This window comes from Coenobita brevimanus, chromosome 110 (assembly GCF_032717465.1).
Source record: "Coenobita brevimanus isolate Jiangsu-jjx chromosome 110, ASM3271746v2, whole genome shotgun sequence".
Taxonomy (NCBI): Eukaryota; Metazoa; Arthropoda; class Malacostraca; order Decapoda; family Coenobitidae; genus Coenobita; species Coenobita brevimanus.
In genome coordinates, this window is record NC_137063.1 from 9,107,446 (window position 1) to 9,131,739 (window position 24,294).

General features: G+C 42.9%; 1 protein-coding gene across 1 annotated transcript in view; it reads left to right on the forward strand.

Moving 5' to 3' along the window:
• Positions 1 to 6,207: 6,207 nt before the first annotated feature.
• The window catches only part of sli (slit guidance ligand), a 545,686-nt gene continuing 527,599 nt past the window's right edge, over positions 6,208 to 24,294 (forward strand). The window contains 1 exon segment of the mRNA XM_080286150.1: positions 6,208 to 6,520. Coding sequence (XP_080142276.1) covers positions 6,391 to 6,520 — 130 coding nt within the window. The 5' untranslated portion in view covers positions 6,208 to 6,390.

A 24,294-nucleotide genomic window follows, 5' to 3' on the forward strand; every position in this document is an offset into this window, starting at 1 on the left:
GAGTGACTGCTAGAGTGGCTGACTGCTAAGAAGAGTGACTGTTGGAATGGCTAACTGTTAAGAAGAGTGGCTGATTGCTAAGAAGAGTGACTATTAGAGTGGCTGACTGCTAAGAAGAGTGACTGTTAGAGCGGCAGACTGCTAAGAAGAATGACTTGGAATGGCTGACTGTAAAGTGACTGTGAGTGACTGACTGTTAAGAAGAGTGAGTTTTGGAATGGCTGACTGTGATGAGTTATTGTTAGAGTGGCTGACTGTTAAGAAGAGTGACTTATGGAATTGCTGATTGAGTGACTGTTGGAATGGCTGACTGTTAAGAGGAGTGGCTGTAGGAATGGCTGACTGTTAAGAGGAGTGGCTGTTGGAATGGCTGACTGTTAGGAAGAGTGACTGTTGGAATGGCTGACTGTTAAGAGTGTTGGAATGGCCGACTGTTAAGAGTGACTGTTGGAATGGCTGACTGTTAAGAAGAGTGACTTGGAGTTGATAACTTAAGAGTGACTGTTAGAGTGGGCGGCTGTTAAGGAGTGACTGTTGGAATGGCTGACTGTTAAGAGTGACTGTTGGAGTGAGTGACTTAAGAAGTGACTGTTGGAATGGCTGACTGTTGAGAAGAGTGACTGTTGAGAGTGACTGTTGGAATGGCTGGCTGTTAAGAGTGATTGTTGGAATAGCTGACTTAAGAAAGTGACTGTTGGAATGGCTGACTGTTAAGAAGAGTGGGTGACCGTTAAGAATGACCATTGGAATGCCTGTCTGAGTGACTGATGGAATGACAAACTGTTTAAGAAGGGTGACTGTTGGAATGGCTGACTGTTGAAACTCTTGGAATGGCTGACTGTTAAGAATAGTGACTGTTGGAATGGCTGACTGTTAAGAAGTGACTGTTGGGATGGCTGACTGTTAAGAAGAGTGACTGTTGGAATGGCTGACTTAAGAAGAGTGACTGTTGGAATCGCTGACTGCTAAGAAGAGTGACTGTTGGAATGGCTGACTGTAAAGAAGAGTGATTGCTGGAATGGCTGATTGTTAAGAGTGAGTGTTGGAATGGCTGACTGTTAAGAAGAGTGACTGTTGGAATGGCTGACTTAAGAAATGACTTGGAATGGCAGACTGTTTAAGAAGAGTGACTCTTGGAATGACTGAGTGGCTGTTGGAATGACACTTAAGAAGAGTGACTTTTGGAATGACCGATTTTTAAAGAAGTGATTGTTGAAATGATTGTTAAGAAGTGACTATTGGAATGACTGACTGTTAAGTGTGACTGTTGGAATGACAGACTTAAGCAGAGTGACTTGGAATGACGGACTGTTTAGAGTGACTGTTGGAATGACAGACTTAGGAAGAGTGACTTGGAATGACTTAAGAAGAGTGACTTGGAATGACTGTTTAAGAAGAGTGACTGTTGGAATGACTGACTGGTAGACTACCTAACTGAAATGATTAAAAGGTGAAAAGGCTGCCTGTTGAAAGGGGTGACTGTTAGATTGACACTGTTAAGGGAAGTCACTGTTGGAATGGGTGGCCGTTGGGAATGCTGTCCACTGGAATGACTGCTGAGGAAGCTGATTTTTAAAGAGTGGATGTTAAATAGGATGACAGTTGAAAAAGATTGCTAGAAAACAGCGACCGTTGGAATGACTGATGGAGTAACTGTTTAGAAGGTTAATATATGAAATGGCTGACTGTAGGAATGAGTGTTGATGAGACTGGTGTATGGACTGACTGGCATGCAAAATCTACCTTGGTGACGTGTGATAAAAAAAAAAAGAAAGAAAGACATACTGGAGAACAATACAAACTCACTGGCTGTTTTGGGGATGGATGACAGGGGTGGATGGGTGGCCGACAGGATTGGCTGAGAGTCTGACAATATAACTCGCTGAATGACTGACAAGACTGGCTGAATGACTGATAGAACTGAGTGGATGGCTGACAGGACTGGGTGAATGGCTGACAAAATTGAGCAGCTGACAGGACTGGTTCAGTGGCTAACAGGACTGGCCGAGCGGCTGACAAAAATGGCTGAGTGACTGAGATGGCTGGTTGAATGGGTAACAGAACTGGCTGAGTGACTGATAGAGATGACTAAGTGACCGACAAGACTGGCTCACATGACTGACTGACAGTAGTGGGTGACAAGAGCGAGTGAGCGACTGACGGACTGGATGGGTGTCAGATTAAGGTAGGGTCCCTCTGATTGGCGCATTTTACAGCTGACTGGCTGTAATGGGGAGGGGGAGGGTGGTGGTGGTGGTGGGGGCAAATGGGGAAGGGAGTGGAGGTTAGGGAGGGGGGATGGAGGGTACGTAAAGGAGGGAGGGAGAGGGAGGGGAAAACGGGCAGGGAGGGGTAGTTGTTGTAGATTGGGCTGGAGAGTGGGAGTGGGGATGGAGAGGATGGGTAGGGGGAGTAGGGGTGGAGAGAATGGGTAGAGGGAGTGGGTATGGAGAGGATGGGTTGAGGGAGTAGGGGTGGAGAGGATGGGTAGGGGGAGTGGAGGTGGAGAGGATGGGCAGGGGGAGTGGGGGTGGAGAGGATGGGTAGGGGCAGTGGTGGGTGGAGGCGATGGAGGGAGGAGGAGTGGGTTAAAGTCACGAGGAAGGGGAATGGTGAGGAAGCAGTGGAAGACGAGAGGGATAGGGAAGTGGTGAGGATTGATGCTGTAGGGGGAGGGTAAGACGGAGTGGAAAAGAGGGGAAGAGAGTGGTGGGGGAAGGGAGTGGAAGTAGTGGTGGGGGGAATGTAGGAGAGGGAATGAGATGGAGCAGAGAGGTTGTGGTGGAGGCGATGGTGGAGGGGAAGTGGGGTGGAGAGGAGGCGGGGAGTTGTGGGGGAGGTAAGGGCGGTGGGGCGGTGCAGGAGGGGAGGGGAGGGGTAGTAGTGGGCAAGGTGGAGTAGGGTGGAGAGGGAAGGTGAGGAAGGGTGAGTTTGGGGAGAGAGGGGGATTGGGGTAGTGGTGGTGGAGATGGGGAGATGGGGCGTCTATGAAAGGGTGAGTGCTGAGGAGGGAGAGTGGGATACTGGTGGAGGTACAGTGGAGGGGGGGAGTTCAGGGGGTGAAGAGGCGTGCGCTGTAGATGAGTGTGAGTTTGGGGACTTGTGAGAAATAGGGTAGTAGTAGTTGTGTGTGTGTGTGTGTGTGTGTGTGTGTGTGTGTCGGTGTGTGCGTTTGAGTGTAATGGAGAGAGTGTGAATATGAGGGTGTGCGTGAGTACATTGGAGAGGGTGTGAGTGTGAGGGTAAGAGGTCAAGGATTGCTGAAGGGCGGGTGACAGGCTGGTGATATATACTGGGCATAATTTACACTTCTCACAGTCACAACAGGATCACAATCATAGGAATTCTTTAAATAAGCTTGACAGTCGATGGCTGGAAACTATTTGTGTTTGGAGCCGCGGTGGTGTAGTGCAAGCGTGTTTGACTTCCGATCTACGTGCTCGCATCGTCTATAGAATCTATAGGGTTCGAAACCCAAGCCATGAAAGACATGAAAGTGGGTGTAACCCTCTTATAATTATGTTTGCATATTTTGGAGCCCTGTCGGTTGTGCCGATGGCTTTTACTGTGTTTGACACACACACACACACACACACACACACACACACACACACACACACACACACACACACACACACACACACACACACACACACACAGCCATTACAACACATCGACTTTCACACATCCTTTCGTACAAACCGCTTCCCCATTCGTACCTCGCCAGCCTGGGGAAGGGTTAATTCTGGCTGTCACCCTTCCTTCGAGGAGAAACTTCGGTCTTACAATGGATCACAAATAACTGATAACAGATACAGGAAGGGAATATCTCAAAATTGAACTGTTGTGTCCATGAAGAACTAACCGTACACAGCATACCAGCCTTGTGCTGAGACTGGACGGAAGTGATGAATGCTGCAAGAGGTGGAGGGGTGGGCCACTGGGACAGCTTTTGATTCCGTCCTGCTAGGACGAGTTTTGTGGCAAGCTCTTCCCTAGACACCTCCCTCCGCCTCCAGACACACACTGAGTGACAAATATGGCTTCCACAGAGGCACAACTGTTGATATTTAAAGAAATTCATCGCACACAATCATTTAGAAGCTTGTTTTAACTGGTGAGACAAGTACTTTCACATGCACCACATCCTACAGACACGTCTTCCCCATTAGCACTTCGCCAGCATAGGGGAAGGCTAATTCTGGCAAACACTTCAACCGGAAAGGTCCAGTCCTGCAGTGGACCACATATGGCTTGGTACAGTGATGAACTGAAATTGATTTTCTAAGAATGATGACGAGCGTGAGCAAATAATATGAATTTGTATTAAGAGGAATGAGGGAGTAAACACTAAAGTTGCGTGGCACTGAAGGAAAGCGAATAATTATGTTGGAAATTGTTGAGTAGGCAGGTGGAATGCGAATTTTTAAGACATTATATACAACTTCGTTTTCTCTCCACCATATTAGGTAACGTTTTCAACAGTCAGGCGAGGAGAGGCTACAAAAGGTCACAAATTAGCGGTGATGGAGTAGGTAAGCGCCGGCAGGGAGTGAAACGGCAAGAAGCAAGTATTTTTGGCGGGAACTCTCTAATAGCGTCCAATGTAAACAAATGCGAAGCAAATGATGGACGTTGAGCCCTCTTCCTTCCTCTGTTGGTGTTGCAGCTTCCCGGAACAACCCGTGCCCGCGCTGCCTGGCTGACTGAGTTACTGGCAGAAGCAGGAGCAGGAGCACAAGCAGGAGTGAGCAGTAGGTTAAGCTCCCCCCGCCCCTCGCTGCTCCTACCTTCCATGCCCCGCCACGCTCCACCGCTCTTGACAAAGGAACACCGATGCTTCTAGGGCGACTGGCTACACCACCCGCACGCCCCTACGCTCTCACGCCCTCAGGCCTCACACACATACACATTCCTCAAACTCATCGATTGAACTGGTAAAATCGACTGAGCAGTTCACACTTCTTGCGGCGCTTGGCATCCCGCCCCGGGGTGTAGTGTGGCGGGAGGTGGGCACGGCGGGTCAGTTCTCCTGTGGCTCGGGAGGGAGAAGTTACGCTCGTTCGCTCCCCATCCCTCGCCTTTCTTGCTCGCTGGCTGATCGGATGCGTTTCACCCCCGTAACCCATCTGGCCGACTTAAGTGGTTCACAGGGGCGCCCAGGTGCTCTCCAGGACAAGTGACAAGCGAGTGGGGTGGCCCTTGAGCCCCCAGAAAGTGTTTAGTGATTCGAAAAGTTGTCTCTGCTGTCCCGACAAACACTTTTTTTTAAAAGTTCTTTTTGTAAGTGACAGTAGCTGTAGGGGAGACAGAGGGTGGAGGAGGAGGAGGAGGTGGTAAAATGATGTCACCGGTGGCCAGGTAGAAAGAAAAAGGAGAGAGGAAACGTGAGGATACGCAACGCAAACTGAACCTTACAAGGAAATCGCATCACAAAACAGTCGTTACACCAAACACCAAACATTACAGGAAAAAAAAAAAGTGTAGAGTTAGAAACAAGTGTATGTGAAAATTGGTGAAAAACTTGCATATTAAAGAGAGAGCGACTTTACCGCCAAAAGCGTGTTAGTGGAAAATTAATGGAAAGCGAGCCATCTCAAAACTTGAAGCTTAGTTGAAAAAAATAGGAAGGGAAAATAGCAACATTAGCGACCCAGAAGCGTAGTTGAACAGTGACAGTACTTTTAAAGAGGAACTAAAATTTTCCGTGAGTGAAAATCGACTGGAAGTTAAAGAAGATATATTACGGACACGGAAGCCTATCGAAGTGAGAAATTAAAGACCCCACTTCAGGACAGACTAGTGCAAAACTCCAACTTATTCGAATATCAAACAGGAAAAGAGGTAGGAACTTACACAGTAAATAAGTGAAACGATAAATAAAAACCACAAGCTGTACTGGAAAATAAAAAGAAACATTAACTCGAAAGAACAAAAAGTCAAAATTCCGTGAAGTTCAAGACGAACTCAAAAGTAACGCAAGTAAAGAAATAAAAATAAAATAAAAATAAAACAGGAAAATAAAAAAACACCCAGAATCTTGGAAAAAAAATAACGAAGACATTAACGAGATAGAGACCAACGATAAACGTAAGCGAGTTTAACGAAGAAAAACTAGAAGATCGAAACTAACGAAGAGAAACGAGAAAGATCGAAACTATTAACGAAGAGGAAAGGTCGAAGTTAACGAAGCAAAAAAGATACCTCATAAACCCTGCCACTCAAAAACCAGAACACGAAATTGCTGAAGACAGAAAAACGAGATAGTCCATTCACATCCATCGAATTCCACACGTTCACTCCCCAATCCAGACCAAGATCTATATTAACGAAGAGAAAAACGAGAGCAGCCCCCACCCCCGTCCCCCTGATTTCTGTCTCGAGCTGTAAATGACTTCAAATGTGAGAGCTGCGGCGCTAGAGAAGATCAGAATGCATTATAAACTGCTGTTGTTGGCTACGCTGCTCCTGGTGGCCCCCCAAGCGCTCAGCAAGCGTAAGCCCTCCAGAAGATGCCCAGGTGAGTCTGTGGAAAGGTGCTGTTGCGGTCAATATTTTTAGTATTATTATCTTTGGTAGCTGTGTAAGTGTAACCTACGTGTGTGTGTGTGTGTGACTTTCCAGGTGCCCAGGTGAGCACTGGAGTCTGGATCGATATGTTTTTAATTATCGGTATTAACCCTGCGCTTCGAGGGGCTTATTTTGTCTGTATTTCTTGCTGTAAACTGGACGATGTTATTCAGTGTATGGGTAGCCTCTTGGAGTGAAGGGGTTACTGAAGGCTGTATTTATTGTCTCCTGTTCAGAAAGTCTCCTGGGGTGAATAAAATCGCCCGGTGATGGCAATAACGAAAGAAATACGTCACCGGATTGAAGTAGTATGTGTCTTTCCCGGTCATGGGTGGGGAAGAAAAGATGATGATGATGATTTGTGTTTGTGTGATGATGATTTAAGTGTGATGATTTGTGTTTAAGTTTGAGGATGATGATTTGTTTGTGTGATGATAATCTGATATGAGTTTAATTGTGATCATAATGATTTAAGTTTGGTGATAATGATTCAACTGTGATGATGATTTGTTTAAGTGTGATGATTTGCGTTTGTGATGATGATGCTTTGTGTTTGATGATTGTGTTTTATGATTTGCGTTAAGTGTGATGATGATGATGATGATTTGCGTTTAAGTGATGATGATAATGATGTTGTTAAAGTGTGGTGATCTGTTTAAGTGTGATTATAATGATTTAAGTGTGATGATTTGTTAAGTGTGATGATCTTTGTTTAAGTGTATACGATTATGTCCGATAATTATTGTCTTCCAGAGGGCATTTGCCTTTGTCAGTCGGTTTCTGTTTGTACCTTTTTTTATCTCACTGAATGTGTACCTTTTCTGTCTCTGGATGTTATCTGTAGTTTTATTAATGTGTCGGTCTGTCTATCGATGTGTACTTTCTGTTTGTCTCAACGAATCTAACTTTCCAGGAGAGGGCCTGGTGAGTGTTTGTTTGGATCGATGTGTGTGTGTGTGTGTGTGTGTGTGTGTGTGTGTGACTCTCAGTATTAAAGAGTATCTGTATAGTGTGGATGTTGTGTGTGGATCTCTCATGTCTATCCGTCAGTTTGTATGGGGATTTCCTTTCTCTTGATCTGTTTGTAGAGTCGGGGACAAAAATTCACCTACTCCACTGCTTCTGCTGTGCTTCCTTTTCCTCCCTAACGCATCATATCAAAGAAACTCAACAGTGGACAGAGAAACATAGCAAGCCTCTCCCACCCTAGGACTAATAGGCAACAGAGTAAAGGGAGAAGTCGAAGAGGCGAAATATTAGGCGAAAATTTATCCCTGACTTTACTAGCGTGTTTACCTGTTTGCGTCTGCCAGTTTAATATTCCGTGAGATGCCCAGGTGAACGCTTGAGTGCTTGTATGGATCGATGTGTGTGTGTGTGTGTGTGTGTGTGTGTGTGTGTGTGTGTGTGTGCTGGGGTGGCAGTTTTAATCGATATGTGCGTGTATCAGCATTGGTCACTCTTAATGTGGGTGAAATGCGTGGGAGGGGAGGACAGGAAGCAGCTTAACCCCTTCAGCCCGTACACGTAGTTTTCGCTATCACCAGGCAATTGTATTCAGTCCTGGAGAGACTTACCGAACTGGTGGGGTTGGCTGTAATCTTCATTAACCCCTTCAGTAGTTGCGATCCCCCTTAGGCTGAATAAAATCGTCTGCTGGTGACCTAAATAAATGCTAAAGATAAAAAATGGCTGTTGGATTGGAGGGTTTAATCTGTACAGTACCCGACGATATTACTTTAAGTTTAAAGGATCTGTAGTAGTAAAGGAGCCAGTGAAATCTCGTCCTGCTTCATCTATTTCTCAGTTCCCTTTATATAAGCTTAATAAAATCGTGTAGATGTACCAAGAATATAAGAAAGGAAACAGTAAGAATTGGATTGCAGTCTTTATTTTGTCTGATTATTTGGGCTACACAGAGGCCACCTTCAGAGAGAATGTCTGTGGAGAAGTAAAGAACTTCAGCTCTTCCTGTTTCCCTCCCACCCGTTTTCCTCGCTTGTCACCATGAATCAGCCTTATCTGTGTGTGTCTGTGTATGTTGGCCTCACAGAACGAAAAGGCACACACCGCGTTGTGCACGTTTTTCAAGCGCAACTGTAAAGCGATATATATTCATCCAACCTATCGTACAGTGTTTTTGCTACGTAGCCTAGTTGGTTTGGGGAAAAAAAAAAATCCATAACGCGGTGTGGTATTTTTCGGTCTTGGAGCCCTGTGTGTATAAGTATTTTATGTACAGATATCTGTATGGTTAATCTCGGTCAGTTTGTATGGGAATTTTGCCTATGTGTGTATTTATCTGTCGATGCATCTGTATGTTTGTGCTACGGTGTCTGTGCGCAAGGGGTGGTTTTTATTGATTTTGTGTAGGTAAGATAAGTGTGGGTCTGTGTGTAGGTAAACTACAGTAGCCTATATGGATTTGTTTGTGCTGGTATCTTATTTGTATTTATCCATCAGTCGGTCTGCTAGGGTGATGTATGTCTCTCTCTCAATATATGTGTATTGATGTATATCCCTCACTATCAGAGAATTTCTTTATGAGCCTCTGTCCACCCACCTGCCTGTCATTCGAATCAGGTGAGCGGGTGATTGGGAGTTTTTATCGTCCTGTGTATTTTTTCAGGGTCTCTCTCTCTCTCTCTCTCTCTCTCTCTCTCTCTCTCTCTCTCTCTCTCTCTCCATACATACACGAGAATACACTGATATACCAGTATTATAAGGCAGTGTAGGCTATGTGCATTATATTTGCTCATCTGTCTGTTAATCTCTGTGTTTTATGTCCATCTGTTAATCTAAACTTCCAGGATATGGTCAGATGAACACTGTAGTCGGAATATATATATTGATGCGGATGTTTAGCTGTCTGTTTGTGGGCGCAGGTGGACGCCGGAGTGGGAGTATTAGAATATCGATTTGTTTATGTATCTATCAGCCAGTCGGTGTATGTGTACGGTAGCTATGTATCTGCCAGTCAAAATTAAACCATCAGAGTATAATGAGGTGATAATATCTGGCGGTCTATATCTGTACTTATCAATCAGTCTGTCTAATATAGCCTATCAAACCTTCCCAGAAATATCCAGCTAAACGCTTGTCAGTTATATCGGGTTAGTGGTATGTGGTTAGCTCTCTGTTGTTCAGAGTGTAGGTTATGTATCTAGGAATATTCGGTACTAGTATTTGTTCTGTCATATGTGCCGGTAAAGTATATGTCTGTGTTCTTACGGTCTTTTTGCCCAGGTTACCGCTAGAATGGAAATAATCACCAGGCCCTTAATAATTTGCCATGTATCGGTCAGAGTGTATTAATGATGTTACGTCGATCAGTGTGTCAAACGTCCTGATGTTGTAGATAGTGTGTCAGCGTATGTGTCAGTCAGTAGGCTATCTGTCAGTGTACGGTTTTTGTCACTCAAACACTCCACTTGATGATCAGGTTCCCGCTTCAATATTAATATTCATCTAAGCTATTCTTACCGAGTATATTTAGCTCTCAGGCGGCTGATTCTGTGTGTGTGTGTGTGTGTGTGTGTGTGTGTGTGACTAACCTAGGAAGTGCTTAGGTTAGTGCTTGAGGTTATTTTATTTTATTTTGTTTTTTTGTACACCGGTATAATATATTCAGCTCTCAGCCTAGACAAGGAAACCCGTTCCCTTAGACCCATTAATCCTCCTACGCGCCGACAGAGGTGCCGCACGCCCCTGCAAGTCACCACTCGAACATAAATACCGAATCGTTTATACTGCGACATACCATGACTGTCGCCTTTAGGACTCTTGTAATGGTATTAAACTCTTTCAGTCCCATGACGTAGTTTAGATTTTATTCTTAGTATATTCAGACGATTTTATTTAACTTCGGAAGGATGCGCAGTAGCGAAGGATGTGAGGATGGCTACATCTTATGGCTTCACTTCGAAACGCCTCACAAGCTAGATGAAATCTTTTGAGGATGACCTAGCGAGAATACCATGTAAAATATGTCACGGGAGGGAAGGAATTAAAGGGGATGTTTTTATTACGTGTGGTTGGGTATGTTGGCAGAGCGGTATAATCTGCTGTAACGATTTAACAATCCTCAAACTATTCCCTGCGACAGTTGGAGGTATACACACGTTCATGCCAACCACAGGCCTCTCCTTGAACCTCCCAACAACCAAGTAGGATAGTTATCGATCCACTAGTTTACTGGGCTGTCAGATTGTGCATATTTTTACCAAAATTGTAAAGTTTATACCGTATCGGTCTGAGTGATACCTAGATAAGGACTTGTGTGGAAATGTTTGTTGATTTATCTGTTATCTGTTAGTCGTTATATATATAATTATCTATCTATCCATATATATATATATATATATATATATATATATATATATATATATATATATATATATATATATATATATATATATATATATATATATATATATATTGTGTGTGTGTGTACCAATATATAGCTTTTATATTGTATGTATGAATGTACAGTCATCATTATGCATTTACCAACGTCTTACCAAGATGAAAGTTGAACTCTCAGAGAGAGGCCATGGTAAGCGTTGTAGTGATCGTATTTATTGATCATTATGTGCAGGCTATATTTATCTGTCAGAATGTTAATCTGCCAGTCTGTTTGTAGCCCATATGTCAGTGTGTCTCTTGCTGTGTTTCTTGAAATATACAGGAGAGGCCGAGGTTCACGCTTATGGTGACATTTTGTTTATCCGACTTGATTTGCCTAGTTAGTGTTTGTGCATACTTACCAGTTTGTGTCGTCTCTGTAAATCCTTTGTATTGTTAGACATAATATAGACCATGCCTCTCCAGGGATATATGTATGGGCTGGTAGGAATATACAGTATCAGCCAGTAGCCTATGAGTTTGTATTTGTGTTAGTTTGTATATGTCCATCCATGTGTCACTGAACGGTGTGTGTGTATACAGCGCACATAGAGGTGCCAGTTTATCTGTGTATCCATATATGTATCAGCTGTGTGTGTGTGTGTGTGTGTGTGTGTGTGTGTGTGTGTGTGTGTGTGTGTGTGTGTGCGTGCGTGCGCGCATGTACTGTAGGGTGATCGCGTTGGGTACTTATTTTAAACTGTGTAAAATAGATGGCACTATGTGCGTGGTTGATACCTGAACCTATATCTGTGTGCTATCGCATTATTGAAGTGTCGGCCCATGCTTGTTCCACTATCAATCATTTCATCTATCTGTCTGTTTATCTCTTTATATTATCCAAGTTGTCGCCATATGAATACTAAGGACCATGCTTGTTCCACTATCAATCATTTCATCTATCTGTCTGTTTATCTCTTTATATTATCCAAGTTGTCGCCATATGAATACTAAGGAATGTTGTTTTTCTCCGCCGTCCATAGGCCTATGTATCATAGTAAGAATATAGGCCTATGTATCTGAGCGCGTATGGTATGTATCAGTCTATGCATGTCGCTCTATTTGTGTGTGTGTGTGTGTGTGTGTGTGTGTTTGTTATCATCTGCTTGCCTTTGTGTTTGTACTGAGCAGCACTTTAGATTAGTGAGTGTCAAAGGAAAACAAGGTGAAAATGGCGCTTGCTATCGGTATGCATTTGTAGCCTATGGTAGGGAAAGTTACAAGCAGTCAGAAGTCCACCAATAAAGTGAAATATATATATACGTAAAATATAAACTGTTCTCATTTAGTTTATAGTCCAATTCGTGACAGGGTGTATAACGCGGGAATTAATTGTTTTCCCGGACAAAGAGGCGGGCGCTGTGTTGACCCGGCAAATACTCCTTTTATTCCATTGCTAATAAATTCCGGAAATGGAACTGTGAAATAAATACTCGGGCTTTTAATTATAAAAGCAGTAAACTAAACTCTGCCTTTGTGTTTAGTCTACCCACCAAATTCTCTTCCATTAAATTCCGACGGGGTTTCTTTAATTGAATCCTGGAATGAGAAAGAAAATAGTCCGTCTTTATTTCTGAGCTGTTTAATTGTGGTAATAAAACTGCAGATTATACAAGCCTATAACTTTTGCTTCTCAAAATTACTTTGTGGTGATATCTTGCGAGTTATGTAAGCTAATTAGGAATATGATTTAGCTTAATGTCAAACCGATGGAGCTGGACTGAGTTCAGGGTTTTGAAATTGAATCCTGTGAATTTCCATGGGGGGGGGGGGATGAGCTGACGTTAACTAGATTATACTTTTCAGTGTCGTCTGGTTAATCGTACTGAAAGGTTATAATGGTCCCGGTTGATGTTTTAGTAGGAGGATTTTTAAGACTTTAGCTGCCAGTTTCGAGTTGTTTTAGTCTGGATACCAGTGGACGATTTTACTGAGCTGAAAGGTTCTTCATGCAGTTAAAAGGCTTAAAGCCGTCTCAATAACCCTTCCACTGCCACGGATACACTGTGGCATTGCATTCTCGCGAATGCCAGGCTATTTTATATACCATACCATAACTGAGAATTCCCAGCGGATTAAATGGCTACCTGTTTTTACTCAGTAACCTAAGCCCTTTGAGCATTCGCCTGGTGAATCAGCGTCTGGCCGTTGTCAGAATAAAATACTCAAGTGGCCGCTACTACTGAAAGTTTAAGAGGAGTATGCAAGTTGGTGGTTAATGAATATTTGGAGAATTTGGGATAACTGTTGTGATACTCTCCTAATGGTTTGAGAGTATTACTGCTGCGGTATGTAAAAAGGAAAATTAACGATGACCAGATAATTAGAAAATCCAGTGAATTTAATTAGTAATTCTGGACCTAGGAAATACTGAAAGTAGGCAGCGGAATATAATGATAGGTGGTGGCGCCCACTATTCACTCACTCGATGTAGTGCAGCTTATAAGTGATTCTGCACCGAGTGACGTCAAATAGTTTCCGGTACTCCAGGAAACCATTTATATAAGTTAGGTGGTAACTACATAACAAGGAGAATGACGTCTGGTGGTGGAGTGGGTTAAAGCGCTCCAACAGGATGTGACCAGTAAGGCCTGAGGATCGTATTACCAGTGGCTTGTGCACATTTCGTAACACATCCTGCTGAGTGATTAATTCTACCCATTATACCTCAGTATCCTGGTGTTTGTTACTGAAGCAAACTGTGTCGATATTAACACGATATTAATCACATACAGAAGAATGTTAACGAATATTGTACTCAATAAATCGCTAACACACACACACACACACACACACACACACACACACACACACACACACACACACAGCTACGAAGCCAACGATGCAACTTAAAATACCTCCCTAAGTTCGATGGTGTTTGGGGTGTATTGCTCACATAATGTTACTCAGGTGCAAGCGACTGTTCACCCTGCCTCTACCTTACAATATTTAGACTCCCATACAATAAATAGCCTAGCCCCGGTCTTTTACGATCTTGATGGGATAAGAAGGGATGAATGAACTGAATAAAATGAAATATGCGAGACCAGGTAAATACTGATCGAGTACAAGGTGTAATGCAAGGTGAAGGAGCAATTTGATCAAAGGGGAAACATAAATAGGTAGAGTATTGCAAGAAGTTTAGAGAGACTGTTTAAGTAGCGGTATTTCCTCAGACATAGCTTTACCCTCCTAAGGACATTCAAGGACGACGTATTGGGGTGAGTGAGCTGCGTGTATTTGTTGTACGTGTTGATACAGAGTTTATCGCGTCGAGTGAAAAGTGTGGTGTGTGTGTGTTTGTGTGTGTGAGAGAGAGAGAGAGAGGGGGGGGGAGAGAGAGAGAGAGAGAGAGCACTTAATCGTGTTGAAAGGGTGACAAACAAGCGCCGTAATCTTCATCATCACAGTCAATACAGCCGAAGGAAAGGAAAACAAGGAATGACGTCACGAGCACAAAAAGTAATCAGCAGGGTGAAAAAGGCAAAATTCTCTCTCTCTCTCTCTCTCTCTCTCTCGTGGTTTTGTCACAGCCGTAGTTTTTGCTCTGAATTTTTTCATTGTGTATTTTTCTGTTCTCCCCCCCTCTCTCTCTCTCTCTCTCTCTCTCTTTCTGTTCTCCCCCCCCCTCTCTCTCTCTCTCTCTCTCTCTCTCTCTCTCTGGGGCACAAAAAATGGTTACCGTACTTGAAAGCCCATGAAAATATTTTTACCACGACCGAAAAAAGCAGAAATAAAGAAGAGAAAAATGTATATTGGTTTTGGCGGGAAACTCTGTGATGGCCTTTTTTTTTGTGTGGGGGGGGGGCGTTCAGTGAAGGGGAAAAAACGGCCACTGATTAATGAACTTGGTCAATTAACTCTTATTGATCGCATTGTTCAGTTTTGTTTTTTTTTACCTTTTTTTTTTTTTTTTTCTGCGGTTGTCTGGTTAATATTTACGGTCCTGTGGTTCACCCTTGTCAGAATTAAGTCTGGCGTCATATGGAATACAACACTTAAGAGTTTTCCCAGTCATGAGAGGGTTGGTGTTGACCTTACGAACTCTCCCAGGCTCGTTTGACACCCTCAGTGGTATAAAGTCGTGTGGTGTTCGCTGGAATGGACTACTAGAGTTGTACCGACCATTAGGAAGGGCAAACACTGATAAAACAATACTACTGTTTGATTTTCAACACTTTGAAGCCGTTCGGATCTTTTTACCCCATTAGCCTACTATCAGCGATTTCACCAAGTTTGCAAAATCGTCTGATAGTTGCGAGATTATAATAAAAATCGCGCGTAGGGGCTTAACCTCTTCATTGCAGTGACATTGTGTAGTTTGCTTTTGTTATCTACAGACGATTTTATTCAGTTTGAGAGCACAGTGAGAGTGGAGGCCATTCCTATGTCGCTTAGTTCGAAAAGTTTAAGTTGAATAAAATCATCTGGTTGTAGTCAGAATAAGATAACGAATTGGCACTTTGTAGTGAGAATAAGATAATTTGTACTTTGTAGTAAGAATGAGATACAGAAATCGTACTTACAGGAGTATAACGAGATTTCCCCTGAGCTGCACAAAATTGTCCAACCGAAGGAAGATCTAGCCGACGTAAGGGACAAAGACACTTTGCTTATGAATCAAGGAAAAGTGTTCTAACTCAGATTCCTTGAGGTTGAACATCATTAAGAAGACAGGGAAAAGTGTTCTGATTTCTTAAACAACAGGTATGAAAATTTCCTTAGGCTGAACTTCATTAAGGAATCATGGAAAGTGTTCTACTAATTAAACCATGAAAATTCCATTAGATTGAACGGAAGTCTCGCAAATACATCGTATTATTAAAGAATTAATTGTAGAATATCTTCCTCTTCAGTTCGAGATTCTTAAGCTGCACAGTAATATCTGGCTTCGGCAAGAACGAAGTAAATAAGTAACTGAAATAAAAGAGTTAAATACGGACTGCTGAGGAGGGTTGTCAGGATAGGCTAATTGGGTACTGTGGGCTGCGAGGAGAGGGCCTTGTCAGGTAGCTGGATAATTGGGCTTATGGATCATCGGTTGTCTGGATAATCGGCGAGAATAATCGGATGTGGGAAGTGGGTATCGGGTTTCTGGGATAATAGGTTTTCAGGTAATGGGACTGGATAAGTGGGTGTGTGAGTAATTGGACTTGGAAAATGGGTGTCTGGATATGGTACGGTACCCTAACGACTGTGATCAGATGCTTGGATAATTGGACACATATAATCGAACATCTAGATAATCAGGTGTTTGGGTATTGAAACACCGGGATAATCGTGTGTTTGGGCATTCGGACATCGAGATAAGTGGATATCTGGATAATTGTGTGTTTAGACCGTATATCGGATAATCGTGTGTTTGGATATTCGAACGTCTGGATAATCGAGTGTTGGGGTGGCCGGACTTATGGATACCTTGGTGCTTCTTTATCTGGCCATCTGGATATAAAGATATGTGGATTGGACCTTTGGATAATCGGGTGGTTTGGTTGTCGGTAACTGGCTAAGAGGTGTTTGGATATTGGGTTCTTGGATAGGCTAATCATGTAGGCAAATCCCAAACCTACCTGGATGGATAGTTTAGATATCAGATTATTAGATATTGGATAATGTGGCAACTGTGTGATTAATATGGTATGTATATTTTGGTGTCTGAAAAATAGAGCATCTGGGCAAGCAGGCGTCTGGATAATTTTGGATATTCGAAGACAAGAATTTCGCCCAATATTTCACCTATTCTTGTCACTCTCTTAGCTATGGTAATATTTCTAAAATAAGAGAGGCTTGGTATGTTTCTCTGCCCGTAGATGATGCTCTTTGGTACGATGCGTCAGGGAGAAAGGTGACGGACATGCCATAAGTGTGAAGTAGACGCAGTGGAATAGAAGGCGTACTTTTGCCTCTGACTGTATCGGTATTTGGATTATTGGGTAAAGATATCAGAGGAGTAGTAATCGATAATTGGATAGGCCTGTGTGGATAATTGGATAGGCCTATGTGGATAATTGGATAGGCCTCTGTGGATAATTGGATAGGCCTATGTGGATAATTGGATATCGGTAGGTGTGAATAATTGGGTAAGCCTGTGTGGATAATTGGGTAGGCCTGTGTGGATAATCGAGTAGGCCTGTGTGGATAATTGGATAGGCCTGTGTGGATAATTGGATAGGCCTGTGTGGATAATTGGGCAGGCCTGTGTGGATATTTGGGCATCTTCGTAGGTTAAATTGGGTACCGTATTCAGATAGTTGTGTGAATAATTGGATATCGGAATAATCGGGAAGCTGGCTGGATAGTCGGGTATTGGTTACAGTAATCATATTGGAAGAGGCCTTTTTTTTATTATTATTATTATTATTGCCGGACTACGCTAGTCGAGTTTCTGCCTAATTGGATATAAGAAAAAAAGTTGTTTATTGGGATATAATAATAATAATAATAATAATAATAATAATAATAATGCTACTACTACTACTACTACTGCTGCTACTAACGATGATGAAGTATTTTTAGGTCACAGGAATATATAATAAGGTTTCAGAGTAATTGGATATCCGCATAATTGGATACCCGTTTAATTGGATCTCGGAATAATCGGATACCTGTACAATTGGATATCTGGAATTGGATACATGGATTATCGGGTATTTGGCGTGGTGGGGTTTCTGGGTGATGGGATATGGGAATTATCGTTTTTCTCAGTAACTAAATATCGGATTAGTCGGATCATTGGATATCAGAATTATCGGGTATCTGAGTAATTGGATATCGGATTATCGTAACTGATTATCGGGTGGTGGAATAGTTGTTTTTTTTTTTTTTTAAGTAGGTACCGATGCATAATATTTCTGGATAATTGAAAACCTTAGGCAAATAATCGGGGTGGCTGAATATCGGAATTATCGGGTTTCTGGCTAATTGTGTATCGGAATAATCGGACTTCTGGATCATTGGATATCGCAGTAATTGGGTTTCTGACTGATTGGATATCGGAATAATCGGGTTTGTGACTAATTGGATATCGGAATAATCAGGTTTGTGGATAACTGGGTATCGAAATAACTAGGTTTCTGGGTAATGGCACATCGGAATAATCGGGTTTTTGGATAATTCAGTATCGAAATAATTGTACATTGGGTAATTGGATATCGTAATAATTGGGTTTCAGGGTAGTTGGATATCGGAATAATCGTGTTTGTGGCTAATTGGATATCGGAATTATCGGGTTTCTGGTAGATTTGATATCGGAATAAGGGGGGTTGTCTCACCTGGTCACATCTGGCGTTATCGTGAAATAGAACACCGAAAGAACACGCCGTCACGCGAGAAATAACCCTTCAGTCCCTTATTTATTTATTTTTATATTTAGTTTATTGTTACTTTCAGGTCACTATACATATTTACATTTTTATTTTTAAGTCTACCCTCGTACATGATTTTGGTTGGAAGATTTTTTTGTTTTTCTTTTTTCAAGCTGCAGGGGTCAGATAAAACCTTCCTTAACCCTTTCAGTGCTAGACGCCCGTCCCAGGTCGAGCAAAGTCATCTGGAAGTAGCAAGAGTAAGAATGAAACGCACGTCATCGGGGTGAAGGGTTAATGGTGATTTCCCGGGGCTCAGGTGAATGAAATCGTCTGTCGGCAGCTTGAATAAAATACTAAAATTGCCCCATTATTATTATTATTATTATTATTATTATTATTATTATTTTTACGTACGGCACACCTCTCTTGACGCGAGGTGGTATGGTGGGGATAATTGGCCCTAAATGGATGTACCTGGATAACTAGGCCTCGGGATAATCGAACACGTGGATAACGGGATAATTGGATAACTACGTGGATAGTCTGTATATATCCTGGCGGTAACTCCACACTGCCCGCCTAATAATGGGGAACTGAAGGCCGAAAATTGGTAAAAACTGCTGAAAATTACCGAAAAATGTCCAGGAGTTTAATGATTATGTTGGGGAAATTTTCTTTAGTGGTTGTTCTGGCAAGTTTGGGATGATAATGAGGGCCAAGTTTATAATTGCCCCGGCTGATGACCTGTGTGTAGTGGTATTTACTTAATTATCTCATTATTTATTAGCTATTATTATTATTATTATTATTTTATTATTATTACTGCGTTATTATAATCACTACTACTACTACTACTACTACTACTACTGCTGCTGCTGCCGCCGCCGGCGCCGCCGCCGCTGCAACAACTATTACTACTACTACTACTACTATTATAAGAGTATTATTATTATTATTGGTAGTGGTGGTAGTAGTAGTAGTGACAGTAACCGTATTTTATTTTTATTTCTTTTTTTTACGTACACACTTCCAGCCGCCTGGTGTCCAGTGGTTAGAACATCCCTGTCAGAGCGACGGCCTTGCATAAATTACACCAGAGGTGACTGTAGGTTGTTTCGGTCACGTAATGCTACCAAGGAAGTAGCCTGGTCATCTACCCTTAAATATACTGGGCAACTTAAGCCTAGCCACGCCACCCTACGCCTGGGAGGGGGTAATATGGGACAGGTTGTTTCCAGTTGACATGTACTAGTTAATGGCTGCAGTTAATTAGGTAAATATATGTGTAAAGGTCCTAAAGGAATTTATTTTAATGCAGTGATTAAATTTTATTGGGGTTTTAATTGCCTGATAATGACTCTAACCAAAGCCCTGATAAAGGATACTGATTACTGTGGTGTAATGATATTGCTGTTAAAAGTCATTCGGGTTAAATGACCTTTTTTTGTATTTATGTTGTGATATAGGATAAGAGGCCTTTCACTATGATGACGCTTTATTTTCGTTTATTGTTGGTGCCATACCGTACCTTCAGACGATAATTTAGGAAAGACGTGTCTGTTGAAAGGATTGATGAAGGCTAGAAAGTCACCAGAACTTATTAAAATCGTCTGGTGATAGCAGGAACAAAACTAGAGAGCTTGTTTAGGGAGATCAGGTAATCCGCGACTGAACTTTGACCCTGACTGGTAACCCTGACCTGTGGCTGATTTGCATTAAAATGGAATCACGTCTTCCCAGACCAACATACCGCGTTTCTGTGTCTCAGAGTTTATCATATCGGTGCCGGCATTGGTGAGATATTTTAACACACACACACACACACACACACACACACACACACACACACACGTAGACAGTTTCCAGATCCCTCCAGTTACCGGTATAACTTCCTTGTCGCTAATAAAAATGACATCATCGTAGGTAAATGCCTTGGAGTACATCGATAGGCCTACACATTGCCTGTAATTATATACGTTTAGCTATATTTATGTGAACGTGCGTTTTCAATTTTCATCCCATTATTTTTTTTTATGACAGCTATTTATGGTTAAGCTCGTTACTATTTTTATGAAGTTTTAGCATACAGGCATTATACATTTGCAATTTGATGAACATTTGCATTTCAGCCCGTCATTTGTACGTGTTGAAAAATAAACATAGTGCCAATGTAGCCGTAATTGTATCGGGCATAATTAACCCGGACCAAATCCATTACGGGTAATTTAATTGTCCGTGTGATAATATTTACCCCAGTTACCGCTCCTCTCTGATCCCGTTATTGCCCAACTTTTTGCCGGTCATATTGCCGTTCCAGGAGGACGACTGCACTCACGCCATTAACTCCCTCACTAGTAGTATTTATTTTATTTCTTGCTGCCTTCAGACGGTTTTATTCAGCCCTTAGCATGGTCTCTTAGTAAAGGGATTGATGTCGGATGTTTTTACTATCAAACATCTCAAAGTCGGAAAAGTCTGCCCCAAGCTGAGTAAAATCGTCTGGAGATACCAAGAAAACACTGAGATATACGTCATCAGAGTGAGGTGGTTAAGTTGTTTAGTGCCGCTTAAGTAATGTAAGTGTTCGTTGTCACACCCGGCCTACTTGGAATTGCGTTTAGGATAGTTTTGTCTGGTCGAGTTGGAGTGAGTTGGGTTGTTTAGCTCGTGTTAACCACTTCAGTGAATTATTATTTTATCCTTGCTACCACCAGACAGTTTCATTCAATTTGGGAAGGGCGTCTTTTATTGAAATTGTTATTGAAGGCTGCATCTAACACTTTCACTTCAAACCCTAATCCGAAATGAATGCTTTGAGCGTAGCAGAACTATAAGAAAGACACATCCGAGTGAAGGAGTTAACTTGTTTTATGCTGCTTTAGTAATTTAGTTGTCATAGTCACAGCCAGCCTACTTGGAATTATATTTAGGATAGTTTTGTGATGTGGAGTAGGAGTGAGTTTGGTTGGGTCGATCTTGTTGACAATGGTTGAATAATACGGTACTACTGTAGCAGTAATGTTGGTCGTGTTGTTATTGGAGAACTGTAAACATCACCAATAATTTTAAGACTACCGGTATAATTTTAGTAAGAGTATATTGTTATAAATTCACTGAAATAGCAATTATACTCCCAGTTACTACTTTATTTAATGCTGCTCGATCGTAAAATAAAAGAAAAATTTCTTTCATCACGGCCAGTTAGTATGGCTTTACGTCTTGGTTTAAATTTTCTGACTCTTAGGTATGGTGCATGGAATAGCCGTTGTGTCTGTATCTGTATTAGCCCCATTGTCGGAGAGGTGTTTTCAGAGAGAGAGAGAGAGAGAAAAGAATAATTCCAGCCTGGAAAAAAATTAGAGTGAATGGGTTAGGATAATATAGATTTCCAACCTTCGTCTAGAGAGCTGAAGAAAGTAAGAGATGCATTCTGACGGGTTAATCTGATATTATGTGACACTAAAGCAGCATGAAGAAATAAAACCTATTATTCTGGAATAGTTGTGTGGTGTGGTTTTGTGTAGTGTATCGCGGGCCCCTCCCCTCCTACACCCACACCTCTCCTTTACCTTTGTTACGCCCACACACTCACCTCTATCTCAGCACAGCATCCGGACTACACCCACAGTACACATGTGCCTCGCATCCCTCACGCGTCTTTGTTAAGGTGTGTGTGTGTGTGTGTGTGTGAATTTGGTGATTGTGTTCACCTAGACTCAACGATCACATACCTTCAATTCCTCTACGTTTTCCCACTTTTTACCTACATAAATATTACTATAGCCCTGTCCATTTAACTACCCACTTTCATTTACTAGCCTACCGAACCTTCACCCACCAATAAATCTTTCTTCACCTGTCTTACACCTCCAGCGTCTACAGTATCACCTGAGCTGCTCCACCTGCTAAACTACTCTTTCCACTGATGACTCACACTTCCCCACTTTCATCTACCACCTGCACTCACCATCTACTCCATTCGCACCTCTACCACTGCTCATTGCATTTTCACCTTATCTACATGTCCCACTAACTACTTCTACACCTTCCACAATCCACGTATAAGAACATTTACCGGTACTACCTACACCTCTCCACACTGCACCTAAACCTACCTACACTACACTTATACCCACGTACACTGAATGCTCTTAAGCTGCCATACACCCACACCCATTTGCACTGCACCCACACTCATGAACACTACACCCACGCACACTACACCACCTACACCCACGTACACTACACCACCTACACCCACGTACACTACACCACCCACATCCACGTACACTACACCACGTACACCCACGTACGTTACACCACGTACGGTACACCCACGTACGTTACACCACGTACACCCACGTACGTTACACCACGTACACCCACGTACGCTACACCACTTACACCCACGTACACTACACCACCTACACCCACGTACACTACACCACCTACACCCACGTACACTACACCACCTACACCCACGTACACTACACCACCAACACCCACGTACACTACACCACCAACACCCACGTACACTACACCACCAACACCCACGTACACTACATCACCAACACCCACGCACACCACCACCTACACCCACGTACACTACACCACCAACACCCACGTACACTACACCACCAACACCCACGTACACTACACCACCAACACCCACGTACACTACACCACCAACACCCACGTACACTACACCACCTACACCCACGTACACTACACCACCTACACCCACGTACATTACACCATCAAAAACCCACGTACACTACACCACCTACACCCACGTACACTACACCACCTACACCCACGTACACTACACCACTTACACCCACGTACACTACACCACTTACACCCACGTACACTACACCACCTACACCCACGTACACTACACCACCTACACCCACGTACACTACACCACCTACACCCACGTACACTACACCACCTACACCCACGTACACTTGTTGATTCTTCCTTTTTCGTCGGAGGTAGTTTGATCCCCGGGGCAGTCGTGACCTGTCGTGCTGAAGTCTACCTCCGGCCCGCTAATTGGTGGCGTGTGGCCCCGCTGATTGGCTGGGGGCTGGGAGAATGGGGAGGCTGGTTGGGGATTGGGGAGGCTGGTTGGGGATTGAGTGAAGCTAATTGGGTATTGGGTGAGGCCGACAGGTGATTGGTTGGAGCTGACTGGGAAGACTGAAAGGACTGTTACTAGAGATTGGGATGGGGAGGCAGGAAAAGATTTGTGATTGGAAGAAGGGGACGGAGATGAGAGTATCGAGGATTAGGAGGGAAAGATTGGGGAACTGCGAGAAGTGGAGCATTGTGAGAGATTGGAAACACTGCGGGACTGGAAGAGAGAAATTCTAGGATTGGGAGGGAGGTTTAGAGACTGAGAAGGAAATATTACGGGATTCGGGATTGGAGATTAATATTAGAGGGAATGGAAGTAATGGAGAGATTAGGGATTTGGGTGGGAAAGATAGGGAGGAAGAAAGTGTGATTGGAAAAGAGAGATTGTTGGATTACGAGTGTGAGTGGAAGGTAAAGCATGTATGAGTAAGAGACTGTGAATAGGAGAGATAGGAAGAGAGATTGGGAGAGGGGAAGCTTGGAGGATGGATGATAGGAGGCTTAGTATTGGAGAGACGGGTAAAGGTAGTGTTATTAGAGGATGTATGATTGGGTGGCGAAGGATTGGGGAGGGAAATAGGATACAAGTAGAGGATGGATGATTAGCAGAGGGAAAAAAGTGAAAAAACATTAGGAAAGAATGGGTGGTGATTGGAGTCGGAAAATTGAGGAGGGTGGGCTAGGGAACGACTGAGGATGTATGATTGCAAGACGAAAGATTGGGAAGATTGGAGAATTGATGATTGGAATAGTTGGTAAAAAGGATCCAGGGGACAGAGACACGGTTGGAAGTGATTGGGGAAGGGAGCGTGAAGAGATGAGATTGATAAGTGAGTTAGAAAGCTGGACAGATTGGAATGTGAACGATTAGTTG